General features: G+C 37.6%; 1 protein-coding gene across 1 annotated transcript in view; it reads right to left on the bottom strand.

Annotated features, from left to right (window-relative positions):
• LOC106890379 (POU domain, class 6, transcription factor 2-like) overlaps positions 1-18,182 on the bottom strand; it is a 155,527-nt gene that overhangs the window by 79,129 nt on the left and 58,216 nt on the right. Inside the window, exon 2 of the mRNA XM_014946157.1 lies at positions 14,527-14,698. Within this exon, the coding sequence (XP_014801643.1) occupies positions 14,527-14,692 (166 nt within the window). The 5' untranslated portion in view covers positions 14,693-14,698. The remainder of the gene's footprint in view (positions 1-14,526; positions 14,699-18,182) is intronic.

Raw genomic sequence — 18,182 nt, 5'->3', positions numbered from 1 at the left:
ATTTTAACGTAACTTCTACCACTGAAGTTGTAACTAGCAAAATCATGTCATTTTGGTAATACTAGTGACAGCCATATAAAAAAAATCAGAAAATAAACCATTAATCAAAGAAATATTAATATACTGAATATGCAGTTAAAGTATAAGACGCCACAAAGCTGATCCTCCCATCCTCTGATCATCTCTCCCCAAAGTAATGGACCACAGGTGTGGATGCAACAGAAAAAACGGCTTCCCAAGAAATAAGAATTAAAACAAAGAAGAACCCACAAATGTCAGAAAGAACAAAACCTAGGAAGACAACACAACAAGGAAAACCAAGCGCTACATAGGATATTAAAGAGAAAAATGATCCACAGGAGAATGGCAACTGTTACTATGAGCTTCCTACAGCTACCTCTGCCTTTGGATATTTTTAAAAAATTTATTAACCTGACAGCAGGAAACTTTATACAGATTGCCCCCTGACAGGGTGCCAGCTTGGTATAAGCACTTGCTATCTCTTTGTTTAGCATAAGGAAATCAAGAGAGGTGTTAAGTGGTGCCATGTGCACATTTGGGCAAACCCAACTTCGCCTCCGTCTGCTTCACCTGCACATTTCCATGGAGAGCTGGCTTAAACATGTGAAGTCCAACAGAAACATCCAATTCTCCTTCCTTCTCTTTTCTACGTTCGCTTCCTTTTTAATGTGCAAGTGTCTGATCTATTATTAATCTCCAAACACAAACCGGCAAGGATCTCAATCAAAGAAAGTAACAGTTCTTTCACAAATTACCTGTTTACTGTCTAGTAGCCAGCAACTCCCCTTTGAAACAGCCAGCCATTTATGTTGCTTTTAAACAAGTTTGTTTGTTGTTATTTTTATAACTTCAAAGACAGGGAGAAGAAAGATTAACTAATTAAAAATGAACTATTTGTCATTCAATCATACCAATTACATACTAGGATTTCATGCTTTTTTTTCCTTCTGCCTCTAAGGTTAGTCATTCTGCATATAAATACAGAAAAAAATCAGACTTCAAGCCTAATTTTAGAAACAAATAACATCCACTTATCTCAAAAAAAATTTAGCAAAGGAGTAATTAGAAATTCATGAGAACAAACAGAATTGTGTTTAAAAAACCCCACAATTACCTTTCACCGTACTCAAAATAGCTTTTGTTGTTTGTTTTGCTTTTCTTAAATAGGCTGTCTTTGTCACAATTCAGGCACAGCAATAAGAGACTGATTTATTTCCATACAACCAAGGGAATTTCTAAAGTGGGGCTGCAATATTTGCCCTTCCTCACCCCAATATTGCTTTCTTCGAAGGTTAAAGGAGTAAAACTCCGGTCTCCTCAGAATTGGAATATACGTGCTGGCGTCAGTACCAGCGCTGCCTGAGCTACCTGCGATACCCAGGCACAGCAGGAACGCTGAGCTGATGGATTTTCTATCTTACCATCACATCCTGCTTTGTGTTTAAATAGTCATAACATCTTTTTTCAGCTTTAATGGGCATTTACTCCCTATTCAAAAGTGCATCCCCCACTGACTTCAGTAAGAGCTCTGCCAAGGAATCCGACAATAACATTATTCCGAGTAGTTATTCAAGTCCCTAACTGTTTGCAAACACCAATTTTTAAAATGCTTATGTCGAATGTATCCTTCATAAATAGCAATCAATCACACAGCCAGACCTTCAAATTCTTTGAAAACTTATTCGTTAATTGAGCAAGACTGCATTTTAGAAAATGAATTTACAAGGCTGTGTAATGACCTGCTTCTGTAAACGTGCCACCCATTAGTGTTCCTCATTGAGCCAGTATTTGTGATGAAATGATGCTCCCAGTAAAACTATGCTCCTGACTTGCTTTAATGAAAGTATCACACATCCAAGCACTAGCAGAATCGGTCCTATGGCCCTTACGGATGGCGTGGAAAAATGATAGTATCTCAGAACAAAGCAACCCACAACACGGTAATTACTGAATAAAATTATGTGAAGAGATGGGAATCTTTATATGCAGATTAAACATATTTCAAATGTTTGCTGCATGTAAAAGAAGGCTCTCATTTTAATATTGAGACCCTTTGGGCCGTGAACTTCCCAATCAGAACAGAAACATTCACTAGAGCTTTAAAATGCAGCAAAGAGTGACAAATACACACCGCTTTCTTTCGCTGAAATTACCAAACCTTATCAAAGTGTTCCTGATGGCCAGATCTTATAGGCCTTTAAAATTTCAAGATATAACCAAAACACTGAGTACCATCCTTAAATACACTGATGAAAGGAAAGCTCTTCCTCTGAAGGCCTTTTTCTTCCCCCCACAGGCTGGATCCACTGTTAATGACGATAATGTGAGCTTCCTCACAGCAACCTGGCAATGACCTCTGCTCTGACCTGCAGAGACCACTGTCTCAAGAGGTAAAAGACAATTTAGTCCTTTATCCTTTGTAACTGAAATGACTCCAGCGCCATAAATTCTAATTAAGACAACTCAGATTAAAAAAAAAAACAACTGGAAAAAAATGTATGTTTCCTTAAAGAGCAATACAAGGGATCTACTAACAAAACACCATCAGCTACAAACAACTTCTGCCCCACACTGCTACAGCATGTATGTGTATGCTTCTATAGAAAGATGCATGCAGTTTTGAAACAGGGGTGAAAATATAGGAAAGGAAAGCAAAACCCTAAAGCCAATGCAGGGGTTTGACAATAAACACTTGTTTATGGAAACGTGTGCAGATACACTTAACTCGCCTATCACTGCTCCGTATTTCAAGCACACACAGAATTATGAAAAAAAGGCAAAAAAACCTCTGGTAGCGAACCAAATGAAACCACAGTCTTCAGATCCAGCACAGGAAACGTAAGATTTAATTTCACTGGAACAAAACCTCGCCAGCAAAAAAGAAAAAAAAAGGCTAGCAGTCATGGAGAGGTGGAGGCCAGGGACTGGCATGCAAGTATTGAGAGGATGAATGCCCTCTTGAAATCTCTCTCTTCTTCCTGTGCACGTGTTTGACCATCACCTGAGAGCTGTCAGAATCTGGCCTCATGTTTATTCAAATCGCTGAGCAAACATGGCACCTCTACACCCTGTGAATAAATCCTAATTGTATGCAAAAGAAAATACAAAAACTGCCCCGTATTGTATTTGCTCAAGAGATTAGACTGAATTCAAATGATCTTTCTGCCTTTCCAGTTAATACTGTGCTACCTCAAGAAATAATTACACATACTTAATAGTACAATATATTAAAGTATGCCTTAAGGTATATTTACTGAAAAGCAATTCTGGCTTCTTGATTAAACACAGGTTTTAGATCATCCTCTTCAACGAACAAACCCCTCCAAACGCTAAGCTTCAAACAAAGCACAGAAACCCAAAGCGGACTTTGATGGCAGGGAGGCAAAATGAACATGAGTAGACCCAAACAGCTGCCCACGCACAGCTGTACACACTTCCAGCTCTGCACCCACCCAACGAGCAGAAGAAGAGAGGGAGATGGCTCCCACCAGGCTGTAAGGAAGGTGAGGGGCAGGAAGGAAAGGTGGCACTTTGGTTTATACTGACCCCTCTACTTTTCAAGCCTGGGCTGTGTGTCCAGTACATTCTGGGAGAAGACTTCCTTTAGCTTATCAATTGACTGCTAATAACTCTTTATTCATCAACTTAAAAAGGTGATTAAAAAGCAAAACAATGTCAGAGGGGAGACTGAGCTAGAAAATTAAAATGACTTCATAGAATCTCTAATGTTGGCCAAGCCATATGACCACCATCTGAATTGAAAAGCATAAAGATGTTTTTAAAAACTAGAATTAATGCTAGCTTTTGTAAATTCCATGCTAGTCTTCAAAAAAAGTAATGATAGATTGCTGTAGCAAATACTGTTCTCAATATAGGAAAACCTTTATTTCTTATTTGTGTAACATTCAGACCTTCAGCATAACATGGAACGGTTTTAGGACTCTTATTGCATTAAAATAATTTACATCGTATTCCACACTGGCTGATAATTTTTTATATATATATATTAAGAAGTATATCTATATTTAACTTCTGTAATCACTTCCAAGTAGCATGATTGCTCTGTTTTCTGAAACATAAAAATTTCCTTAAAACAACTTCAAGCTGTTCAGGAATTAAAATGATGGTTTACCTTTCTGAAAAGAAAGGACATCTGATAAGGAAAACAAAACTCCCTCTTCTCCCAACAACTCTTCTTGTGCATTTTAAAATGAAAACAGCCATCCAAACTACTTTAAGGAATAGACAAGCAATAGTTTAGTGTTAAACAAACACATCTTAGAGTGGCAGAGCATGGGTTGTGCATTGATTTGGTAGATGTAGATATCCCTGGAATACCTAGAGAAGGAACCCCATCTCAAGTCTCTCTGAAAAGAGCAGGTTGTATTTAGCAAGGCATGATGAGGTACTATTCTTCTCTAGGTGACCTCTGCTTTCAAAGTAAAAGGGCTTAGTCCTGCTTCCCAGAGCATCAAAGCCGTATCACAACATAAAGCAGGACATGTCACAATACAAATCTTCCTTTGTTTCATACTGGTATTGATTTTGGTTTTTGTGTGGTGAAAAAAGATAAAAATGAGACCTCACGCTAACAAATATCAAACCATTTCCATAACAAAAAAATATTCCTGGTGAAACCCACAAATTATGACACATTTAATTTTATTCTCCTCTTGCTCCTGTTCAGTATTAATTTTCGCATTTTATTGTCATTTTAACGTAACTTCTACCACTGAAGTTGTAACTAGAAAAATCATGTCATTTTGGTAATACTAGTGGCAGCCATATAAAAAAAATAATCGCCTCACGCTAACAAATATCAAACCATTTCCATAACAAAAAAATATTCCTGGTGAAACCCACAAATTATGACACATTTAATTTTATTCTCCTCTTGCTCCTGTTCAGTATTAATTTTCGCATTTTATTGTCATTTTAACGTAACTTCTACCACTGAAGTTGTAACTAGAAAAATCATGTCATTTTGGTAATACTAGTGACAGCCATATAAAAAAAATCAGAAAATAAACCATTAATCAAAGAAATATTAATATACTGAATATGCAGTTAAAGTATAAGACGCCACAAAGCTGATCCTCCCATCCTCTGATCATCTCTCCCCAAAGTAATGGACCACAGGTGTGGATGCAACAGAAAAAACGGCTTCCCAAGAAATAAGAATTAAAACAAAGAAGAACCCACAAATGTCAGAAAGAACAAAACCTAGGAAGACAACACAACAAGGAAAACCAAGCGCTACATAGGATATTAAAGAGAAAAATGATCCACAGGAGAATGGCAACTGTTACTATGAGCTTCCTACAGCTACCTCTGCCTTTGGATATTTTTAAAAAATTTATTAACCTGACAGCAGGAAACTTTATACAGATTGCCCCCTGACAGGGTGCCAGCTTGGTATAAGCACTTGCTATCTCTTTGTTTAGCATAAGGAAATCAAGAGAGGTGTTAAGTGGTGCCATGTGCACATTTGGGCAAACCCAACTTCGCCTCCGTCTGCTTCACCTGCACATTTCCATGGAGAGCTGGCTTAAACATGTGAAGTCCAACAGAAACATCCAATTCTCCTTCCTTCTCTTTTCTACGTTCGCTTCCTTTTTAATGTGCAAGTGTCTGATCTATTATTAATCTCCAAACACAAACCGGCAAGGATCTCAATCAAAGAAAGTAACAGTTCTTTCACAAATTACCTGTTTACTGTCTAGTAGCCAGCAACTCCCCTTTGAAACAGCCAGCCATTTATGTTGCTTTTAAACAAGTTTGTTTGTTGTTATTTTTATAACTTCAAAGACAGGGAGAAGAAAGATTAACTAATTAAAAATGAACTATTTGTCATTCAATCATACCAATTACATACTAGGATTTCATGCTTTTTTTTCCTTCTGCCTCTAAGGTTAGTCATTCTGCATATAAATACAGAAAAAAATCAGACTTCAAGCCTAATTTTAGAAACAAATAACATCCACTTATCTCAAAAAAAATTTAGCAAAGGAGTAATTAGAAATTCATGAGAACAAACAGAATTGTGTTTAAAAAACCCCACAATTACCTTTCACCGTACTCAAAATAGCTTTTGTTGTTTGTTTTGCTTTTCTTAAATAGGCTGTCTTTGTCACAATTCAGGCACAGCAATAAGAGACTGATTTATTTCCATACAACCAAGGGAATTTCTAAAGTGGGGCTGCAATATTTGCCCTTCCTCACCCCAATATTGCTTTCTTCGAAGGTTAAAGGAGTAAAACTCCGGTCTCCTCAGAATTGGAATATACGTGCTGGCGTCAGTACCAGCGCTGCCTGAGCTACCTGCGATACCCAGGCACAGCAGGAACGCTGAGCTGATGGATTTTCTATCTTACCATCACATCCTGCTTTGTGTTTAAATAGTCATAACATCTTTTTTCAGCTTTAATGGGCATTTACTCCCTATTCAAAAGTGCATCCCCCACTGACTTCAGTAAGAGCTCTGCCAAGGAATCCGACAATAACATTATTCCGAGTAGTTATTCAAGTCCCTAACTGTTTGCAAACACCAATTTTTAAAATGCTTATGTCGAATGTATCCTTCATAAATAGCAATCAATCACACAGCCAGACCTTCAAATTCTTTGAAAACTTATTCGTTAATTGAGCAAGACTGCATTTTAGAAAATGAATTTACAAGGCTGTGTAATGACCTGCTTCTGTAAACGTGCCACCCATTAGTGTTCCTCATTGAGCCAGTATTTGTGATGAAATGATGCTCCCAGTAAAACTATGCTCCTGACTTGCTTTAATGAAAGTATCACACATCCAAGCACTAGCAGAATCGGTCCTATGGCCCTTACGGATGGCGTGGAAAAATGATAGTATCTCAGAACAAAGCAACCCACAACACGGTAATTACTGAATAAAATTATGTGAAGAGATGGGAATCTTTATATGCAGATTAAACATATTTCAAATGTTTGCTGCATGTAAAAGAAGGCTCTCATTTTAATATTGAGACCCTTTGGGCCGTGAACTTCCCAATCAGAACAGAAACATTCACTAGAGCTTTAAAATGCAGCAAAGAGTGACAAATACACACCGCTTTCTTTCGCTGAAATTACCAAACCTTATCAAAGTGTTCCTGATGGCCAGATCTTATAGGCCTTTAAAATTTCAAGATATAACCAAAACACTGAGTACCATCCTTAAATACACTGATGAAAGGAAAGCTCTTCCTCTGAAGGCCTTTTTCTTCCCCCCACAGGCTGGATCCACTGTTAATGACGATAATGTGAGCTTCCTCACAGCAACCTGGCAATGACCTCTGCTCTGACCTGCAGAGACCACTGTCTCAAGAGGTAAAAGACAATTTAGTCCTTTATCCTTTGTAACTGAAATGACTCCAGCGCCATAAATTCTAATTAAGACAACTCAGATTAAAAAAAAAAACAACTGGAAAAAAATGTATGTTTCCTTAAAGAGCAATACAAGGGATCTACTAACAAAACACCATCAGCTACAAACAACTTCTGCCCCACACTGCTACAGCATGTATGTGTATGCTTCTATAGAAAGATGCATGCAGTTTTGAAACAGGGGTGAAAATATAGGAAAGGAAAGCAAAACCCTAAAGCCAATGCAGGGGTTTGACAATAAACACTTGTTTATGGAAACGTGTGCAGATACACTTAACTCGCCTATCACTGCTCCGTATTTCAAGCACACACAGAATTATGAAAAAAGGCAAAAAAAACTCTGGTAACAAACCAAATGAAACCACAGTCTTCAGATCCAGCACAGGAAACGTAAGATTTAATTTCACTGGAACAAAACCTCGCCAGCAAAAAAGAAAAAAAAAGGCTAGCAGTCAATTTTTTACTGTCCTGCAATTATTAAACAGGAAACACTTGTGCTCCACAATTATAGGCTTGGTCTTGCACACTAAAGACTTACAGCTTTATTTATTTCAATAAGCTTGATGTGTAGAGCTACAGCCTTGATCTCAAAAAGCAACTTTTTATAATACAGCAAAATAACCTTAACGTGCAGGTGCATTCCCAGCTTTCTTTTTACCATCATCTAATTATGTCACAAATTAGCTTCAGCTAAGGATGAATTATGGACTAGATCTAACACCAGGAGAGCCAGCCTCAGTCCACAGGGCCTTTTCATGCTTGGATTAGCCACTTCTTTCCTGGGATTTGTACTTGATGCACAGTATATCCCTGATGTCTATACCAACTTTTGAATCTCAACAGTTATAACATTACACAGCTGAACACACAGGGGTTTTTCTTACTAAAATAATAGGCTGTCTTTGTCACAATTCAGGCACAGCAATAAGAGACTGATTTATTTCCATACAACCAAGGGAATTTCTAAAGTGGGGCTGCAATATTTGCCCTTCCTCACCCCAATATTGCTTTCTTCGAAGGTTAAAGGAGTAAAACTCCGGTCTCCTCAGAATTGGAATATACGTGCTGGCGTCAGTACCAGCGCTGCCTGAGCTACCTGCGATACCCAGGCACAGCAGGAACGCTGAGCTGATGGATTTTCTATCTTACCATCACATCCTGCTTTGTGTTTAAATAGTCATAACATCTTTTTCGGCTTTAATGGGCATTTACTCCCTATTCAAAAGTGCATCCCCCACTGACTTCAGTAAGAGCTCTGCCAAGGAATCCGACAATAACATTATTCCGAGTAGTTATTCAAGTCCCTAACTGTTTGCAAACACCAATTTTTAAAATGCTTATGTCGAATGTATCCTTCATAAATAGCAATCAATCACACAGCCAGACCTTCAAATTCTTTGAAAACTTATTCGTTAATTGAGCAAGACTGCATTTTAGAAAATGAATTTACAAGGCTGTGTAATGACCTGCTTCTGTAAACGTGCCACCCATTAGTGTTCCTCATTGAGCCAGTATTTGTGATGAAATGATGCTCCTAGTGAAACTATGCTCCTGACTTGCTTTAATGAAAGTATCACACATCCAAGCACTAGCAGAATCGGTCCTATGGCCCTTACGGATGGCGTGGAAAAATGATAGTATCTCAGAACAAAGCAACCCACAACACGGTAATTACTGAATAAAATTATGTGAAGAGATGGGAATCTTTATATGCAGATTAAACATATTTCAAATGTTTGCTGCATGTAAAAGAAGGCTCTCATTTTAATATTGAGACCCTTTGGGCCGTGAACTTCCCAATCAGAACAGAAACATTCACTAGAGCTTTAAAATGCAGCAAAGAGTGACAAATACACACCGCTTTCTTTCGCTGAAATTACCAAACCTTATCAAAGTGTTCCTGATGGCCAGATCTTATAGGCCTTTAAAATTTCAAGATATAACCAAAACACTGAGTACCATCCTTAAATACACTGATGAAAGGAAAGCTCTTCCTCTGAAGGCCTTTTTCTTCCCCCCACAGGCTGGATCCACTGTTAATGACGATAATGTGAGCTTCCTCACAGCAACCTGGCAATGACCTCTGCTCTGACCTGCAGAGACCACTGTCTCAAGAGGTAAAAGACAATTTAGTCCTTTATCCTTTGTAACTGAAATGACTCCAGCGCCATAAATTCTAATTAAGACAACTCAGATTAAAAAAAAAAACAACTGGAAAAAAATGTATGTTTCCTTAAAGAGCGATACAAGGGATCTACTAACAAAACACCATCAGCTACAAACAACTTCTGCCCCACACTGCTACAGCATGTATGTGTATGCTTATATAGAAAGATGCATGCAGTTTTGAAACAGGGGTGAAAATATAGGAAAGGAAAGCAAAACCCTAAAGCCAATGCAGGGGTTTGACAATAAACACTTGTTTATGGAAACGTGTGCAGATACACTTAACTCGCCTATCACTGCTCCGTATTTCAAGCACACACAGAATTATGAAAAAAAGGCAAAAAAACCTCTGGTAGCGTATTTCAAGCACACACAGAATTATGAAAAAAGGCAAAAAAAACTCTGGTAACAAACCAAATGAAACCACAGTCTTCAGATCCAGCACAGGAAACGTAAGATTTAATTTCACTGGAACAAAACCTTGCCAGCAAAAAAGAAAAAAAAAGGCTAGCAGTCAATTTTTTACTGTCCTGCAATTATTAAACAGGAAACACTTGTGCTCCACAATTATAGGCTTGGTCTTGCACACTAAAGACTTACAGCTTTATTTATTTCAATAAGCTTGATGTGTAGAGCTACAGCCTTGATCTCAAAAAGCAACTTTTTATAATACAGCAAAATAACCTTAACATGCAGGTACATTCCCAGCTTTCTTTTTACCATCATCTAATTATGTCACAAATTAGCTTCAGCTAAGGATGAATTATGGACTAGATCTAACACCAGGAGAGCCAGCCTCAGTCCACAGGGCCTTTTCATGCTTGGATTAGCCACTTCTTTCCTGGGATTTGTACTTGATGCACAGTATATCCCTGATGTCTATACCAACTTTTGAATCTCAACAGTTATAACATTACACAGCTGAACACACAGGGGTTTTTCTTACTAAAATTGTTTCAGACTAATACTTCATAACTTATTTTACCCTTCTTTTAAGATATTGTATAAAATAGCAATTAGGATTAATTAATTTAGGGTCAAATCCCAATGTGTTTATTCAAGGGAAGCTACTACTTGGTATTAACAAAAGCTTCCTCCAGTAAGAGCTGTGCCTTTTGTCCAGAATTACTATTTTTAAATCTACTGCAGATTAAGACAAGTTGATCTGAAAATGCCACCACTAGGAATGTCGGCCACCAGACTCAGTTTTGCTGTTCCTTAATCATATTATTAAAATAGGAGATACTGCTTCATAAATATTTTAAAGAGTAAAAGAATAAAAAAAATTAACGAGTAAATAATACCCCACAAGATCTCTTGCAAAGCAATTTTACTCAGCAAAACTGGGATTTCTGTTACTGAAACACTGCAGCTGCGCTCACTCCACACTTCAGAACTACTTCTGAGTTTACATGTTTCAGGATAGAGTCCTTTACCAACATTTTGCACTTCGGAAAGTATTTTTCACCACATTTTTTTACTTCCTTCTTGTTTCATGTGATTTCAGCCTCAAAAGTCTTTTGCACGTAGGAATGCAGATTCCCAAGAGACCATTGGTATAAGCACACACGCGGAGGATTGCGGATGCAAACCCCCAGACTACAGGACAGCCTCTTCTTTAAAAAAAACACCACCACAACAACAACCCACTGAACAACTCCCACAACATAACAACAACATAGCAAAAACCAACCACCACCACGAGAAAGCAAGCAGGCAAACAACAAGCAAGCACAACCCCTCTAATCACAGCTGCTCCTGTCATCACTCAGAGGTAACAACTGCCCCGCAGTGACAAAGTGCATTTTCCCAGACACCTGTGCACCAGTTTCAGGTGGGAGCTATCGTAGATCATCAGAAGCTTATCCCAGCTCATACTGGTATTTCTGAGACCCAAGGAGCTGCAGCATTCACCTACTTTGTCACTGAGAGCAAAGCACCCAGAAGAGAAACAAAAGTTTACTCTGTTATCTTCATAAGTCAAAAATGAGTATAATTCATTGTGCTCTTGCCCTCTCCTCACCTGCAGCAGGGATTGTTGTTGAAGAAGTGCCATTTTTATGATTAACTGTGCTGCTACCAAAATCAAAAAGCAAATAGCCACTGTTTGTATGATACACAGTGAAACAAGGAAGTTTGAGAAAGAGGTGGATTTTAGAAGGTACAGGTGAGCACTGCAGAAATCAACCCATCCATCAAAAGAAGCTAAACAGAATGAGAAAGAAGAAAGCTCTTCCCATCTAATCATTCAACTCTGTTCACCTATCTGAAAATAAGACGCATGAAATATTGCTAAAATCAACAAGACACTCAAATGCTGATCATTCATTCCAACTCAATCAGTACGTGATTTTCACAAATTTTTCAAAAAACATGAAAGCAGCAGCGTAGAAAAACTTTCTTCCGTATGGACCTGTCTCCTCCCCTTGACTTTCTAAAACGCTCCTCCCTCTCCTGCTTAACAGATTTTGGGCAAATTTTCACACAGCGTGCATTAAATGTTATATTATGAAAAGAAAATTATTATCTCTGATCACATGAAAGAAAATTGGAGGAGAAAATTGTCAGACTCTATGCCATCGCGTGTCAGTAAGTCCACCAATAATTTAATTTAATGTCAGAGACTGCAAAGAAAGGCCCGAAGTATACATTCCTAACATGCTATTCATAACATTAAACAAAGAGAAACAGCTAGAGAATAATGCTCCATGTTTGTGTATCATATTTATGTGTCAAAGCTTTAAACAAAACTACACTTAATTATTATACATGCTTACTGCATATCTATCTTAAGGGATGCATCCGTGACGTAAAGGCTAATCATCTTTATTTAAAATTTGCTCAGTTTGATCCCCAAATGCATCAAGCTAACCCCATTGTCTTTCCTTTTTTATGTTCTCAAAGTTACTGCAATTAACCAACAAGGGCTGCTGCTAAAAGACCCGTAGCATCTGTCTTAATTGTAACAGAACCTCGATAAATGGTGCCCAAGTTCATACTGAGGCAGTTGAACTGTTTCACCTACTTTTGTTTACTTGGGAACACCTTTTTAGCAGTATAACAATCAGGCTAGAAAACATCTTACACTCCCCGATAGAAACAGCACAATATATTAATTTGCAGCTTTCTCATTAGTGCTTTTAGGGACATAAATTATATTTGCAATTCAGAAGGAGACAAGATATTGTTGCACATCATTTCTATAACCCACACGGCAACTCTAATCAAAGTGTCTGTGTGTATTTCACTATCACTCTAGAGCATCCAAGTGACAATGGCTCAGAAAAACATCCTGCTTTTTATTACAAGACTTGCCTGATCTAAAACCAAACAAACAGACATTTCACGACCCTCAAATTAAAAGTCTGTTGGGGTTTTTTTGTTTTGTATATGCTTTGCTATATTTAATAGATGCACCCTACATATTTGAGAAAATAAAATACATAAACACAGCTGAAGATATTTATACTACTCTAGACAACTAACAGCCCTCTGAATTTTAGACATTACAGTTCTTTCCTGGATGAAATGGACTAAAACAATTATTATATGCTTTTTGAACATTCAAACTACTAATGGAAATTATGCTTTCCATGGAAACAAAGATTACTAAGAGGGTGCTTAAAAATGGATGTGATATTCAGTAATGGTCATTACTGTAATCCAGAAATTAAATTTTAGGATTTTTAAACTATTATTATTTTCCGATCTCTGTAGGAACTTGTTTTACTAGTAAAATATTTTGTGCTATATCTTTTAGTAAGGGATAAAGATCTTATAAAAAGAAAATTGCATGTATTCTTTTATTTAAAAAAAAAAATCTTGCAGCTCTTACTATAGCTGGAATTCTGAAATCTGAACACTGCTGCAGATTTCCTTACAGATTAGGAAATCAAAACTTGAATCTTAGAAAATGGGCTCTCACTCTCTCTCCCTTAAAGCTGCATTCCCGTTAAACAAAATATTTTCCCCTTCAACTTCCACCTCTAGGATCATGTAAAATAAGGAAATGGAAGCAGAGCATTAAGGTTTATGTGAAGTCACAAATGGAAATAATTAAAAGGAACTCCTCGAGGAGAGCAGTCCCTCCAAACCCCAAATGTCACTCTGTACCATCCAGTGCTGCTCCAGCGCAGACATCTATCAACATCTATCACTCAAGCACGCGCCTCAACAACTCTGCTCCCTTTTCTGATTAGAGATCAGAGTTGCTTGAGTTGGCTTACAGGGTGTCATCCGTTTGAATGACAGATGTCTGTGTTGGAGTGCCACTCTGGCTGCTATTGTTTTGCTTGTGAAAGGTTACACTTATCTGGCATAATTTAGACTATTTCAAAACAAATAAAAATTCAAAAAGTAATTTCTCTTGGCATAGGCTTTAGAAGAAATATTTCATTTCTAATTTCAATTCCCAAACCATTGGCTCCATGTGCAGTACCCTTGGTAGCCTTTGTTTATTCACTACAGAGTGTTTTCTATAGGAATCTTTCAGCTCTCTCCAGCAGCTTTATCTTTACCATATAAAATGGGAACTTTCCAGTTTAATCCAGCCTTAGAAATAGCTGGTAGCATCAGACCCATCAGCACCTAACGCAATAAATGTTAACGAACTACTTCAAGAAGATTATTTCCCCTCCCCCCATATTTTTTTTTTTTATATTAGACGCCAGGGATCAAAAGAAAACATAAAATGCCTGCAACTTGCATAAAATAAGTTCATTGTTGACAAAAGTTTTCAGGACTGACGCTGTCATTCTGGTAACCAGTTGCAATGGGAGCAGAGGGCTGTACGGCTGCACGCTCCAACCTACTCCTTCCTACTTACAAGAAAATTGAGCAAACCACAGGGAAAAAAAAAAAAAAAAAAAAAAAGAACAGAGGGAGATTGCTCTTCCGGACAACATGGTAGCAGTGAAATGAAATACCTAGACAGACTTACCGAAGAGCTTGCTGGGAGTGTCCTCGCTGTCATTTGATTCCACGGGCGCAAGCAGGGGCTCATTCAGCTCGTTGTCTGAAGTAGCTGCCTTGTCCTCACCTCTCAACTCTGCATTCATTTCACTCCGCAGTGACAGCAAGGGCTTACTGACTTGTCCAGCTATCATTGGATCCTAGGATGGGGGGGGGGGGGGGGAAAGGAGGGGGAAAAAAAAAAAAAAAAAGGGAGGGGAAAAAAAAAAAAAAAAAGGGAGGGGAAAAAAAAAAAAAAAAAGGGAGGGGAAAAAAAAAAAAAAAAAGGGAGGGGAAAAAAAAAAAAAAAAAGGGAGGGGAAAAAAAAAAAAAAAAAGGGAGGGGAAAAAAAAAAAAAAAGTGGCAGCTTTGGTGTGCGTATAGTCTCTCTTCCACTCCCTCTCTCTCACACACACACATACACACTCTCTCTCTCTCTTATCTCTGGCTGCTCCTGCTGTTATTGCTGGCTGCAGTCAAGTGAAGAGCTATTACAGATCCAATGAGTTTTCCATTACTCCCCACCCTATTAAAGCTCAACTAGCATGTGAGAGATTCAGGATGCTTTGGAGAAAAACTTCTATGAAAGCAACATAACCAACACAGCTTTAATTGTGGGATGTGCTTTTTTTTTTTGTGTGTGTGTGTGTATGTTTTTACACCTCACCCTGCCCTTAACGTAGTAAGAAAAGAAATTCCTGTATGCTCCAACGCCACGGAAGAGGAGCGCCCTGTGAGGGCTCCGTAGTGATTTAAAGAGGCATCCTCAGCTGTACATTAACAAAATCATACACACAGTTTCTAGCATCCCAGCCTTTCTATGAAAATACACAGCAGCAAATAGCTTTTCCATCACATACATTCAACAGAGATACAGATTTCTTGCAACTGTTCCTGTCTTCGGGATACTATGCTCTAAGAAGTCCATAAACACACACAAACACACATTTTTTTTCTGTTGAAAATAAAAAAAAAAACACAGAAACCATTTTTAAAAAGGTAAAATTAGGGAAGATACTTACACAAACAGTTTGCAATTATTCTTGTGTTTGCGACATTATATCCCCCGTAAAGCATTACAGATATATATATATCTATACACACATTTAAAATTTTTCTTGACGATTTGGATCTGTTTTATCTTCTGCTCATTGAGGACATTTAGGGGTCAGGCATTATTTCCAAGCACACTCTATTATTCCGTTTGCAAACTAATAGGCATAATATCATGACAGCACGGAAACCAGAGTTAAATTCCATAAACACACACAAACACACATTTTTTTTCTGTTGAAAATAAAAAAAAAAACACAGAAACCATTTTTAAAAAGGTAAAATTAGGGAAGATACTTACACAAACAGTTTGCAATTATTCTTGTGTTTGCGACATTATATCCCCCGTAAAGCATTACAGATATATATATATCTATACACACATTTAAAATTTTTCTTGACGATTTGGATCTGTTTTATCTTCTGCTCATTGAGGACATTTAGGGGTCAGGCATTATTTCCAAGCACACTCTATTATTCCGTTTGCAAACTAATAGGCATAATATCATGACAGCACGGAAACCAGAGTTAAATAAAAAAAAAAACTTAAAGAAAAAAAAAAAGGAAAGGAACAAGTGACCTTGTTGCGCTCTCTGGCAGCTATTTATTGCAAAGTTCATGCCTAAATGGTTCTTATGCAGAGAACAGGTGACCAGCGAGCAAGTAGGTTGGTTAGCATGTTCCCTCTGTCCCATCCTCACATTGGTCGATGTTTGCCTATGGGTTTTTTAATGTATTCATGTCTGAAAAGTGAATTTGATATGACACATGATAATCTATGAAAATGTTAATCAATACAAATAGTTTAAGCTGTCATCAAATGCACTTCTTTAGTCAATACTCATATCGCTGAAAACAATGTCACTGTCACCAGGGCTTAATTTGCACAGCACTTAAATATTGGACTCTGTGCATCAATGCACTCCTCTTCAAATACTGTAGGTAAACACATTTTCTCCCTATTTAAGGCTGAAGCACTCAGCACGCATTTAGCTGAGCTGAATCCTCCCTTTTGAATACCTTGATAGGTCCACTGGAGGGCAAAATTAATACTTAATTGAATCTCACAGTCATCAAAATAATCAATACTTTTTTATTATTTATTCTTTACAGTCTGTTGACTGTTTCAAACCTCTGAGGGAATGGTGGAAAGGATTCATGGCTTTGAAACACTGTCATTTAACAAGGTAATTTTCAGTGGGGCATTAGGGGTTGTGAAACATATAATAAAACAAAAATGGTGGCTTATAATAGGAAGAAAGAAAAGAATTATATTTCTGCCATCTAACAAAACAGGATAAATAAAAAAGCAAGTGCGAGAGGGAGAAAGGAGGGGGGAGAGGGATAGAAAGACTGGCTTTTGAAGGGTTTTATCATATCAAGAGCAGAGCTGAGCTTTCATAATGCTGACATTTCTCATCCTGACAATCCTAAACAAGTGGAAAGGATGAGATCGCAGATATCATCTTTCATCACATTCCCCAGCTTAAGAACCAACATGACAGCTTCTCTCCCCTTTACACTGTTAATTACTAAATAAAATACTGCTCTCTGTCAGCATTAGATTATTGCAGATAGCAACCACAAACATTACTCCATTGTTTTGGTTTGCTTTTTTTTTTTTTAAAAAAACCAGTGATACCTACCTTGAACCCTTCAGAAAATAAATTGGGCTTGTGTCTACATATTGTAAATATATGAAACATAATCAATTTAATCAATGTGGTCAATCCATGCTATTGTCAGGCTAAATTGCTGGTGATTTATTAACATTCCATTTACTGTATTTATTAGCCATCAACAACCTGAACATTTCTTAGATGGTTCTGGGGAGGAAGCAGAAGTTAACAGATTCCTTTTGCAGATGCTAAAGAAAAAAAACCCACAACAACCCTCTGACTTGTTTTACCTCATATTCAGATTACATTGTGGACAGTCATTTACCGAGGGAAAAATTTTGTTTGTTTGCTTTCCTATACTAAATAATGTATTTTAGCAGATTTTGCAGCTAAAGGTCACCGTGAACACAAACAGCATTGTTTCCAAGTCTGAGCTGTTACCCTCAGTTTCAACTGTTCCCAACTAACATTAAGAGTGGTTCCATAACTGGTCTGAATCAGAACAAATTTGACCCTTTTCATCAAAGTATTCTGGGGAGGGAACTAATCCTGGCCGCAAAGCTACACTGCTAATCTAAGGACTAACAGCAATTTAATGGAGGATGCTGAATCAGTAGGATTCCAGATTAAAGTCTCAGCTGCCAAATTTTGAAGTTGAATATGTGAAAAATGGGAGGAAGAATAATGTAGGAAATGTGACAGCACTAGGAGAAACCTCAGTCCTTAGATGTTAGTGAATTCCCAGCAACTTCAACAGGGCTAGGATTTTACCTGTTATGTACATCAATAATTCGGCCTCATCTGGAGTACTTTGTTCATTTCTGGTTAGCCCATCTAAGAAAGATACATCAGAAAGAGATGTGTGGTAAGAATAATAAAGAGATCGAAAGAATTGGGAATGTTTACAGAAAAAAGCGAGTAAGAACGAGCATGATCAAAGCATACGAAATAATAAGTGGCAGGGAGAAAATGT

This window comes from Calidris pugnax, unplaced genomic scaffold (assembly GCF_001431845.1).
Source record: "Calidris pugnax isolate Ruff unplaced genomic scaffold, ASM143184v1 scaffold151, whole genome shotgun sequence".
NCBI lineage: Eukaryota > Metazoa > Chordata > Aves > Charadriiformes > Scolopacidae > Calidris > Calidris pugnax.
Note: the sequence above shows the minus strand (reverse complement) of the source record. Positions and strands in the feature narration are given on the sequence as shown.